Genomic DNA, 12,840 nt, shown 5'->3' on the forward strand with positions numbered 1-12,840 from the left:
TTACTCAGTCTGAGAATATGTTTTACAGCAGCATCCAAAGCCAGGTGTATTAACTAGTACACAGCAGCAATGGCCAAACACTCTACTATTAAGGTTTACAACTGAATGTGTGCACTTTACGGTTAAAGCAGTCAACTTTGAGCTTTCCCTTCAAATAGACAGTCTGTAGGATAGTCCCCATGGATTGTTTATATAGTCTTCCCTCCATCATTATGGCTAGGGTTTTGGGTTTACATATGTAACCCCAAGAGAAATGGCTGGAATATTTGTGAGCACTTTCTACCAAACAGATGTCTGTTCTTCTATCAGCGCAGGAGTAAAACCTAGGTGGACAAAACCAGGAGATTGCTTTTCTTACAACAGGTTTAGGATGGACATTTCAATAATGAAAGTATTTGTTATTCATAGAAAGTATACTTTCATATAATCAATTTTTGTATAATTAGGCTTGAATAAATCAGCATTTAAAGAGCTTGCTTTTGATAAAATAGGAGAAGAATAGAAAAAGCAGGGGCACACATGTGGGTGAAATTCACATTGACATATTTCTAAAGACCAAGGTCTCCGAAGGACAGTGGATTATAGCTGGATATGAAACACTGAGATGAGGATTGAACTCGTTATACATCTGCTGAAAGATGCTTTTCTCCTTTTGCAAAGCTCACCACTGTCGGTAATCACAAGCCAGATAGATTTTCTTTGCGAGACTGTTTTGAATCCCAAATGGGCATATTTGCATATCCACCTTTTGGGTCAGTTTCTTGAAGTAAAAAAAAATGGACAAGAAGTCATATAAAGTTGATTTGGTAACAAAAACGGTATCTATTTTCTCACAAGCTTTAACACAAGACACATGCTCATAGTATTGTAACTTCAGCCGACCACAGCTCTAAAATATGCAGCGGCATGATTGCTATTATCATTTCTGATCAGCAGTGTTATTGAATAAGGGCCACTGTCAGTTCAGTTGCATGGGAATGATTATTTTGCGGGGCATCTGTGGCCTAGTTCAGCCTGGCTGAATGTGATGGATGGGGAGGAAATGGTGATGTCTGAAACACTCCCAGTCCTGCCAGATCCCAGCCACTCTATAATTACAGACACACAGTTTGACTGAGCCCAAATATAACTCTGTCCGTCTGCATCAGAATGAGAAACAATGAAGATGTAGTCCCTAACCCAGCCCAGGCCCGCGATCAATACATTTATTGAACTGAAGTTCTGGGCAAGTTTGTGTTGTTGTGGATGAGCATGAATGAAAACTTTCCAAGTTTGTTTATTTGGTACACTTGGCTTTCATAGCAAACTTGATGAAAATGCGTGTGTGTAGCATGTGAAATGTTGCTGTGTTGACACATTATTTGCTATTTACTGTAGTCTTTGATGCCTTTTCTCTAAGAGATGAACATAATGTGGCCTCACGCTGAGCCTTTCAAGTGAACAATCCACCCAGGAGCTTCATTTTTCCTCTCCTCCGTCCAACTTTTATAATGTCATTATTAATACTTGCATTTTCAATTACTGGCTGGTTGCTTTGTAGCAGCATATATTTTTGAAATTAGCTGCTTGTGAACACAGCCTTCATAGACAATGTCTTAGTAGTTATAATTGCAGCTTCTACTATTTACATGGCAGGTTTGAAATGAACACAAATGCTCTTTGTTTTCACCCAAGAAGAATGACATTTAAATGTAATTGCAAGCACTTTAGCTTAATTATTTCTAAAGAAGGTTTAAAATACGAGCATTTGATTATTAACAAAAACATACATTATAGAAATGTGTGGGCGGCAGAGCTTTTACAAGATGGCTTGACATAGTTTGTGGGAAAACTGAAAAAAAGCTGATGCTTAAAATAATAAGAATGTTGTACTGGAAGCTTTCTAATTAAAACATTTGAACAATATATTCCACTGCAACATTTGGCAAACAAAAAAAGGACAGCTTGAAATATGGCTATAAGAATCTGAGATAAAAATATCCTCTTTTTATTCTACTGCTCATTTCATGAATTGTGGAATCAATGTGATGTTCAACTATAATGAGTATTATAAATGTCAGCTTCCAATTATGGTAGGTTTGTGAAAATAAGTATACAACGTTTTAAAGAAACTCAGGTTCTTACACAATCATCTTAGTACTGAATAAGTCATCCTAGAAAGTAAATCAGTCAAAGTTGTGGAAAGCCTAATATACTAAACAAGGTTATTTAAATCCAAAAAGAAGGTTAATATTATAGTAACAGATAATAGATTCCATTTTTGTGTTACTATTATCTCACAATGCACCTGGAAACACCCACTCAGGTAGCTTCAGAGAAACAGTGCAGCTGCCAGTGCCTCAGCAGATTTTACCTTGAGTCACCCTGTGCAAAAGGCTAAAGCTGTGAGTATTGTATTAAAACCTTACAGCCTCTGCAACCATGCTGTGCTATTGTGTAGGATGATAAGGAGGACAACTAAATGATTCACCATGACCCTGTGTGTGTGTGTGTGTGTGTGTGTGTGTGTGTGTGTGTGTGTGTGTGTGTGTGTGTGTGTGTGTGTGTGTGTGTGTGTGGTGTGTGTGTGTGTGTGTGTGGTGTGTGTGTGTGTGTGTGTGTGTGTGTGTGTGTGTGTGTGTGTGTGTGTGTGTGTGTGTGTGTGTGTGTGTTGACGTTGGAGATGTGCACTTACACACCAGTAGGTATGAAAAGAAAAGGAACTTAACTTAATACAAGTGGAGAAAGAAGGGCAAAAGAGAGATAAACCCAAAGATAAAGTAGCACGAATCTGAAGAGTAATGGTTTAATGATACACAGTGGACAAAAGCTATATGACTAAAATTGAATGATTTAACAATTTGGACAGGGAATGAAAGAAATACAGAGAAAGGGTGAAATAGTGAAGAAAGATTGAAAGCTGTCTCTGCAGGATACGTGGCCCCCTATGGCCCAAGGCGTTGCCATTTAGCAACCACAAAAGAACATGTCAGCAGGGGACAGGAGAATGGCAAGGTATCGAGGCTTTTAGGAGCAAAGGGGCCTTGCCTGTGTGTGTGTGTGTGTGTGTGTGTGTGTGTGTGTGTGTGTGTGTGTGTGTGTGTGTGTGTGTGTGTGTGTGTGTGTGTGTGTGTGTGTGTGTGTGTGTGTGTGTGTGTGTGTGTGTGTGTGTGTGTGTGTGTGTAAAAACCCTGCAAAGCATGACACATGACAGCCCTATCCTCCAGACACAAAGACATGGAGAGGGAGCGAGAGTGGGGGGATTTGGTGATCGGTTAGAGCAAAAAGAGTGCCTGAGCTTTGAGATAGACAAGCAGAGTAAAGAAAAACAGGAAAAAAGTCACGGAAACAGTGAGAGTGGATATAAAGGTGGTGGAGAAGAATGAAAGGATTTACTGCTATATCTGCCAGCTCTGTATGACTGCTGAAATAGCAGGAACTGCAGGTACCGGGGTAAAACACAATCACTCCCACACACATAAGTCAGCCAGCCTCCAGCCACTCCTTCGCAAACCAAATTCATACCAAATTAAGGATAGACTCATATACCCATCCTTTCTTCCATGGTTTCATCCCTTTCTTGTTTTATTTATTCCCTGACAATCAAAAAATGTCCTTGGCTCCTTATTCATCCAAGAGAATTGTTACATGTGAAATATGGAGAGGAAATCCACAGGAAGGAAATCCATAGTTGAAGAGAGTGGAAAAGGTTGGAGGAAGAAAATGTAAAACAACTACTGCAATCCTCTAAATATGTAGATGCTACTGTCTTGTTCATGTTTTCCTTTCAAATGATTTGGAATGTAAATTCAATCGTACCTAGAAAACAAATGTTCAGGGCTAAAATGTGACATGGGGGGGCTAACAAAATCATGTGCGTGCGTGCGTGCGTGTAATGAAGGCACTCTTCTCACCTGGCTGCTGAAGCACAGCCAGCATGAGTCACTGTCATTTTTCTCTTCTCATTCCATTTCAGCTCGAGCTTCGCAGGTTCAAAGTTCACCTCCATCCCTCACTCTCTTTCCCACTCGTGTTTGTTCCTCTCCATCTCCCTCCCTCTGACCCTTATTATCTACATTCAATCAGCCTCTTTCTTTCTTCTTCACTTTCCTCCCTTTACTTTTCCCTCCTGTGTTCCCTTATGCCGGCTGAGCTGCTGCCTGTCTGTCTGTCAGGATATGAATAATTGAGGTGTATTGAGTCTGGTCAGCAGATGGTGAGATGCCTGTTATGGATCTATCGGTGCTCTTTAGGAATCGCTGAGTGTGTGCTGCACCTGTCCAGTTAACGCTCACAGGAGCTTTGCTTAAGCCCAGGCTGGGCACCGTCAAAAATGTGTCACCACCAGAAAGAGCACTTGTGCTTGCTCAAATGTGCAGACGCAGATTTGCAACACAGAACTCAGGCTCTTGAACATTAACCTGAGCACACACAAGTCCACATGTGGAATTACAAGAAAGTGACAAACACAAGCAGGTCCGGGTTAGACCCATTCTGTTCTTAATCCCTTCTTATGCACCTGTTCCAACCAAAGGGATTTCTCTCAAATCTCTTCATCTTTCAGCTTCTGTCTAACTCCCAGTACCTTGTCGTGTCTGTTGTGTCCCCCGATGTTTGTCCTGCTCTCCCCCTGCCTGCTCACTTGGCAAATTCTTTATCCCTCTCTTTCCCAAGCCCCTCACCAACCTGTCCTGTTTCTTCACGCTTGACAACACCCACACAGCCTGTCAGCGCAGCCACCGCCGCCCTTAATACCCCTTAACCCCCCAACACCCCTCCCCTCAAGGCTCTCACCTTAAAGCCTGAACTCTGTCTGTGACCTCCCAGAGTCACAAGTTAACCCAAGCTCTCTTCCACACGCACACCCATATTGAAGTTCTGCACGGCTGCCTTTTTTTAGTCCTGTTCACACAAAGTTGATCTCTTACCCTCTCGCTCCAGTTTTCCTAATCCCCTCCTTTTCAACCCTGTTCCTGATCCTGCAACCCTTTTCAGCTGCTCCGACATAACTTCTACATCTCTTCTCACAGCTCCTTTCATCCCACACTCTTTGCCCTTTCCTCTCTTCCCCACTCCCCCAAACGCCATCCAGCAAAACACATTTGTTCTAACTCCCATACCAAGTCATTAAAGAATATGAAGAAAAATTACTTTTTAAAATTGTTTTAAGTTTTGATCAATAAAAAAAAAGTGTTTTATTTCCAGGTTATTACCCTGTTTTGGCAACATAAAAACATTTCAAGTTAAAACAGGGAAGAGTATAAGGAAAAAAAGAGAAAAAGAGACTTCTTCTTCTTCTGGCATGTATTTCAAACACCTTTTGCAGCATTTCTTTAAAAACACCTAGAGAACAAACACTTGCTCTTCTTCTACTTCACTTTGCTGTACATACATTGTTCACACTGAAACCAGATACTGTGAGAAAACACATTTATGTCCACAACTAAAGTGAGATAACTTTAAAGTTTGGTCAAACTTGGGTAAAGAGGTTTTTTTACATAAATAGTTTGTTAGATTTTCTTTGAAAGCCTAATGAAGAAAAACCAGGTTCATCATTTAAATGAGGTTTCAGAAAACAGGTTGTCCGTCACGTGAAAACATGGCACAGTTGAGGGCATGTGAGACTCTGTATTTTCCTTAGGTAGGTGTGCATGAAAGGAAAACAGACGGTAAGAAAGAAAGTCAGGAATGACTCGAAAGGGGAGACAGACACAGAGAAAAAAGTAATGGGAGGGGAAAGTCCACAGAGGGGAAAAGTGGAATATATCCAACTGAAATGAAACAACAGAGAAAGATGGAGCGAAAATGTACATTATTAAAATATATTGTCATATTGTTTGCTGTACACATCTGTTTTCCTTCTGAGCCCTCCTCGGCTTACGGCAGAGGCAAACAGGGGAGTGTGCATCCGCATATTGCCGCTCCATTATACATTCACATGGCCAACCCTGATATGTCCTTGTGTTTACACCGCTGGAACTAATGACACTGCTTCTGCAATCCTTCAAAATTAACCCCCTAGGTCAGCCAAACACACACACACACACACACACACACACACACACACACACACACACACACACACACACACACACACACACACTTCGTATAAACTCCAGAAGGATAAGTTACCAAAAGAAAGTAATGAGATGTATTTAATAGCAAAGGGACAACTCTTGTGTGAGTGTGCCCTTTTTCTTGTTGTGTGTGTTAGAGAGGCAGTTACCAGGTTAACAAAGACAAATAAATTGACCACTTACAAATACAAACAAATCCAGTACTATTAAAATAAATAAAAAATATGTAAGTGTAGTTATACAAGTATTCACATGGCTAACACATTCTGTATCTTTAAATAGACACCAATGTTCACCTTATTATAGCCTACTACAGCCATGGATATGAGATTGACCTTTCGCCATATATGTCCATTATATAACATTTTGTGAATTAGAATTTTGTGTGCGTGTGTGAATGTCTACCCAGCATCACTCACACACTTTCAGCAAGGTCAAAGCAGCTATGGAGCATGCTCAGTTCTTCCATTGAGTGGTATGAGTGTATTCTCCCTACAGCAGGTCTCTCTGTGCCTGAACCTTTGCACCAGGAGAAGCTTAAAAAACTCTGCTCAACACAGACAGGAGGCTCTGTGTGCCTGGAGGCATGCTGAACTGAACAGGCTTTACTGGAAATAGAACTGTAGATGTCTCTAGTTACTAGATACTTCCTCTTCACACAAATAAATTGACAGTGTGAGGCTGATCCATTATTTAAAAATCATGTTTATTCCATTGCATACTTATTATGTAAGTGTGGACCCAACTAATAATTAAAATTTGAAAACAATTATATTACAAAACTATATTTGGTGAGGGAAAATATAATACACATGCACACACAAACATACATTTGTATACACATAAACAATCTCTCTGGTTATTCCATGGTCCTGGTTATTTTAGATAATACTCCTTTAGGGAAACTAAAGGAAATGTGGACCGCCACACTCTCCAATGTTCAAACAGAGGCAAAGCTCTGTTTAAGAGCAATAAAACCTCCCTTTACACGCGTGTTAAATGCCTCATAAAGACCTACAGACCCAGAAAATGAAGGAAAGAGTCATTGTCTGTCCTGGATGGCTCTTGCCAGATTCATGCTATCAGTGTTAGTCTATGGAGCTTAAAATATTGAATTAGGGAAAAGAGAACAAGGCCCTAAAATGGTCTTTAAATCCATTAGTGTAATAGGGCAATCATACTTTTGATACTGTGATTCTTTCAGAAAAAAAATAAACCTGTTCCGATTCAGATGACTTTGCACTTTCTTCCATTTCCAACGCTTTCATGTGCATGAAACTACCTGAAAGTTGAAAATAGTTCTCCAAAAATCTGACAAAGCCCTGAGCGTTTCCATCTTCTTAGCTCCTCCTCCCCCGTTTCATGCTAATACCTCCACTTCCCTGCATAAATGTATCATTACAGTATCATTATGTCTATGGTATCCCCCAGCCTCCATTTAAAGGGACTTAGGTACTGTATTCTGGGGCTTAGGTGGGCCCATTATGTCATTAAGCCATTATGAGCTGGGACAGAGAGAAAATAATACCCATAATAGGAGCTACATTGGGCACTACTTTGTCTATACTCCCATCCTGAATGCCTTCCTGCCTATTTGTCTGTCTGGTTGTAGAACTGTACGTGCACTGTGTTTCATGTTACATATCACCGTATCTTTTCCCCATCAGAAATAGTTTGCACAGTTTTTTACCCAGCATGCTTAAGTCTTAGCAATATCTGACTCACCCCAGTATTTGGATATGCTGTCCAGCCCAGTTCAGCTGTGGCCACCCGAGTGTCCATCACGGTCTCTGCAGCGAAGGAAGAGGGAGAGAGAGAGAGGAAGACAGTGGTTAGCCTCAGAAAAGCTATTTTGAGTATCATTCCACAGAGTTGAACTGCATTCAAGCCCCAGTGATCACTTCTCAATCTTTATTTTTTTAAATGTATATAGCACAATGACACTTGACACTATCATTGATGCACAGAGATGAGATGGATACTTCACAGCGCTTCATCCATCTCTGCAAGACTTCAGTTAAGACAAGAGACATGGAAACAAAGCGTTGGCACTTTTGCTGGAAGGAATGTCTGAGAGCCTCTGTCATACTGTTAAATGCTGTGCTTTGTATTGTGTTCTCTCTGTGTGAGCAGGACAACCAGTGTGTGCATCCTGCCTTTGTCCGTGTGCGGGCGTGTGCATGCATTGGAGTGGATGTGGTTGTATTTGTCCGAGTGCACATGAGTAACACAGCATGGGTTTGCATGTGATTGTATGTTAGTGCTAAAATGTGTCACATTGTTTACACAAAAAACGGATTCACAAATGCAGAGGGAGCCCTCCAAGACGAGGCCTTTGCAGTGTGTTTACTCTGAGTGAGGACATACAATGGAAACTAGTTTGGCAGAGATCCCAATACTGTTTGTGTCAGTTCTTCTCAAACCACGGTTATAAAATATATATGTTTCCAAAATGTGTAGTATTGAGAGAGCTTTATTGTAGGGCTGTCAATTTAACGCGTTAATAACTAATTATTTGTAACGTGCGATTAACCCATGTGTATTTGTCCTCGGCCCTTCCCGTAGTTTCAGAGCCCAAAGGCTTGACGTTGTTGTTAGTTGGATGGTGGGAGATTCTAGCGAGAGATATGGATACAAAAAAGGTGTTTTAAACAGCAAGCCAAGCACACAGCTGATGCTGACAGCCCCGCTCCTGCCGCTCGCTTGTGGCAGACCACGCGTGAAAGTTTGTCGGGGAGACGCATCAAAAGACGCCTGGACAACAACAGCGATAGCTAAATGGGTGGCTACAGCTTAACATTGTGGAGGACGAGGGGCGTTAGATAATTCGGATCGCATCCAACGTGTCGACTGCACATCACAGCGCATTATTCTGACCCACAGTGAACTTCAGTCTCATGCTTTGACTGTTGTGATGACAGAGGAGCGGCATTTCGCCGACAACTGTAAACAGGCTTGTCTGTTTGAGCAACTGGCTCAGTGCAAAGAAGTACACAGGGTTGGGAGAGAGTGAAGAGAGAGAGAGAGGTTCCAGGTTGTTGTATTGAAAATATTCATGAGAATATTTGTCATTGTTCAAATGATAATAAACAAACATTTGCATAAAGCATATTTGTCCACTCATATGTTGATAAGAGTATTAAAAACTTCAAAAAGGCATTTAGAACAGATAAAACATGTCCGATCAATCGCGATTAAATATTTTTGATCGACTGACAGCCCTACTTTATTGACAAGGGGCAAAGATGTCTTGTGTTTCTCTGGGATTTTCTGAGTATTTTTACTGAATCTCAAGATGCACCTTGTATTACTATATCGCGCTCTGGTTGCAAACAAAAATGAAACAATAAAAAGTTATGGCCTCTGAAAGAAAGATCTGTCATAGGGGAACAGTTTTAGAGAATTTATCTATCTCACTTTCGACTTGTATTACACAAGGTGTCTTATCTGGCCCCATGTCTATGTAATATAAGACAAAGATTACCTCTTACTAATCCTCAGTGACACATCTTAGACAAATACGTTTGGCAGTTCCCCAATGAAGTTTGTCATCCCCGTTTTCATTAATATCTGCCCTGTTGACAGACTGAAATGTGGAAACCTGATAGAGGAAAGAAGAGAGAAGTATGACTGGTCGATCATGCTCCTCTCTCTCACACACAGATAGATTTATAGAGTGATGGACTGGATGACATGTTGGCCTTAGCAGTGTAATGATAAATTCATAATATCCCCGGTTACTGACAGTTTATTTCTGGCTTAAACCTTCCCTCTTATTGAGAGTGAACCAGGGCATATTTAATATTTTTTTTATGTCCCCTGCCACAACATGCCCTGAGTAGAGTCTGTTGTGGCCAGAGAGATAAAAAACAGAGACAGAGGAGTGAATGGTATGTCTGAGTGATCTCTGGTAGATAAGCAGGTTGTGTGGGGATTTTCAGAGCAACGGCGGTTGGTGTCTTTGGCTTGGAAGTCTTCCACTATCACAGCAACGGTTGGCTAGCGACGCCCACACGTGTCGTTGATAAGAGAGAAATCTCACTCTGATTGAATGCAAAGACACAACCAGCAGACGCTGTACTTGTTCAAGAAGAGGTTTCAGCCCTAAGCACCCTCCCTTTACCTACTCCTCCACAGGAAGCACACACCACCAGCTGTTGCTTACTTGGAATCTGACTGAACTTGCAGTGATTTGGAAATCATTCCAAATGATGGAGCACTCGAAGCCTGTCATCTGCAGTTCAAGTGGTCTTGGTAAAAAACAAGTACACAGAGGATGAGTGACAAGCCACCGGTAGGAAAGAAAGAGGCTTTTAATTCTCAATCTCCACTTACTGGGAGAAACTGTCCTCAGACATGAAACCAATTAGCCTAGGTAATTCAGCTGCACACACAAGCACTTACACAGATACACATTAAGCCACAAACGGACACACATGCTGAGCACATACACACACATACACACGCAGTCACACATTCACCAGCCAACTCAGAGAGCAATTTTCTGTGTACCCCTACAGTGACAGTCTTGTTCACACCAGCTTCCATCAGAGTATTTCAATTTCCCTAAGATCTGCCTTGTCTAGTTTCCACAGTCAGCCAGCTAGCTCCAGCCTGCCTGCCTGCCTGTGCGACTCGCTGTCAGCTGGGGAGATAGGAGCATGAAACAACCCTAAGCGCCAGCCAGCGTTGTGGGGACTGCCAACCCTTTCTCAGGGGAAATCACAGAAGCTTTAGTCAAATCACACGGGCACTTGGTAGACCATTTCCCATTTCCTTTTAAAAGCAAGGAAGGGGGAAGGAGGTGCAAGATGGCGAGGGTAGGAAGCAAAAAAAAGGTCAAAGGCCCTTGGGAGGGCTGGATGAGCCATATCATGTGACCTAATGTCCACCATTAGCAGAATATCAGAGTAGCAGATGAGTGAATGGAGTATGCTAAGTGGTTATTAGCAACAGGGTGGGACTCGCACAGCCGTCATGCCGAGGCTCACACACCTGTCCACTGGCACTGGGGATTTGGAAAATGTCCCTTGTGTACGTGTATGTGTGTGAGTTTTAAATTAGCTGTTATGTGGACCATTCATCCATTTAATCATAAGTGGATTTGAAGAGATTCCTTTTAAAACAAGCAACCCACATTAATTGGATAAGCCAGCTCTTTTATGGCAAATTCAGGTTTATTGTTGAAATTATAATTTATTAAATGACCTAAGCTGCGAAAAACAATTAGGTTCATAGCAACATATCATTACTGTTTTAAAGGAAACATTATCAGATTGACTTCTGGTCATTTTTAAATACATATGACACAGATACATTTATTTGTATATATAGATTTTTTTTTGTGTTGTCTAGTAACTGTAAATTTGCATTTTAAGTAGTTGAAAAACATATTTCCTTTGACTTATCTTTCCTCACTGTATTTGGGATCCAGGAATTGAATGCTCCATTACTCCTCAGCTTAGCCTATAAGACACCCTTAAACAATTTGTCCTCCCTTTCCATGTCTCGCTGATTCCAATCGCAGTAAAGTCTGACCGCACATCCTGTTACTATCTCTCCCATCAGTTTTTACCAAGTCATTTGGAAGACAGGGAATCAAATCAAATCAAGTTTTATTTATATAGCACATTTATAAACGATTTTTGGTCGAGCCAAAGTGCTGTACATATAATAAAATTAGCCTACAGTAGAGACACTTTACAGCAAATACAACAGCACAGATTGTTCAGAATATCAGTATGAGAACAACGACACCCTCTATCCTTAGACAAAAAGACAACAACTAGCTGTAGTCCCTTATGTTTGGAGGGTAGCCCAGAGTGTTTTCTCCTGCATTCATATTCTGCTATGTCAGCTCCACCTGCAAGCTCCAATAAATTAAACACTGCCAGGTTCACTAGCAGTTCAGTCTGTGGGAAAATTATTAACATAGAGAGCTTAATGTTGACTAAGTCATAAATCAATTGGAAAACAATAGCTTGTAGGTGTCAGGGTAGCTTGCCTGGTATAGATTCAAAGAGCTGCAAGGCTGGGGGATGTATTGTGACTACATCGCAGAATATTAGTTACTCTCAAACATATAACGGATGTGGTTTGGCTCATTGTGTATGGCTCGCTAAAGCTGATACACTCCCAGTGTTCTCGTCAAAACCCAGAAGTCACAAGCCGAGCCAAAATCAAGGCTCAACGGAGGGCCTAGCTTCCATTGCCAGAAAGCACAGCTCCTTCTCATTAGCAGCAAGTGGCAGATCAATACCAAATGGTAGGCTGTTTCCACAGATACAGAGAGAGGGATAGAGAGAGGGAGGCAGAGAAATGAAAAAGCGAGAGAGACTGCATTAAACATTGATGGGGCCTTGCTCTACAGATCGATAAGGCAGCCCTCTTCACACAATTACACGTCAGCAAGCAGTCGCATGATACATCACATGCACACACATGATTGCATTATGTTTGCAATTTGGGCAAATAACAACTATACATGAGAATTCAGCGAAACATAGCGGAATAAGTGGATGCGCCAGTCTCTCCTCCTTCTTTGAGCCTCTATGTCTGATTTTAATTCCTCAGTTTACAGGTCAGAATCACAACACGTCTCTATAATTCCCCCCCTTTGTTGCCATGTCTGTATGATTGTATGGCTGCTGGTCGATAGAACATGTGCTAAAGCGCCTCTCTCAAGCTCCCTGGTTCCTTAATCAATATGGCAGGCCATTCTCTGCGGATTTCCCTACCCAATACCCCCCCCCACAACGGTCTCCTGTTCAAGGATGCGGGTGCA

The 12,840-nt window shown here is 41.5% G+C and overlaps 1 protein-coding gene across 3 annotated transcripts in view; it reads right to left on the bottom strand.

Annotated features, from left to right (window-relative positions):
* The window catches only part of LOC117552565 (ephrin type-B receptor 1-B), a 170,548-nt gene that overhangs the window by 113,689 nt on the left and 44,019 nt on the right, over nt 1-12,840 (bottom strand). For all 3 annotated transcript variants that reach the window (XM_034226142.1, XM_034226141.1, XM_034226140.1), the window contains exon 2: nt 7,782-7,846. In XM_034226142.1, the coding sequence (XP_034082033.1) occupies nt 7,782-7,846 (65 nt within the window). The remainder of the gene's footprint in view (nt 1-7,781; nt 7,847-12,840) is intronic.

The sequence above is a fragment of the Gymnodraco acuticeps genome, unplaced genomic scaffold (assembly GCF_902827175.1).
Source record: "Gymnodraco acuticeps unplaced genomic scaffold, fGymAcu1.1, whole genome shotgun sequence".
NCBI lineage: Eukaryota > Metazoa > Chordata > Actinopteri > Perciformes > Bathydraconidae > Gymnodraco > Gymnodraco acuticeps.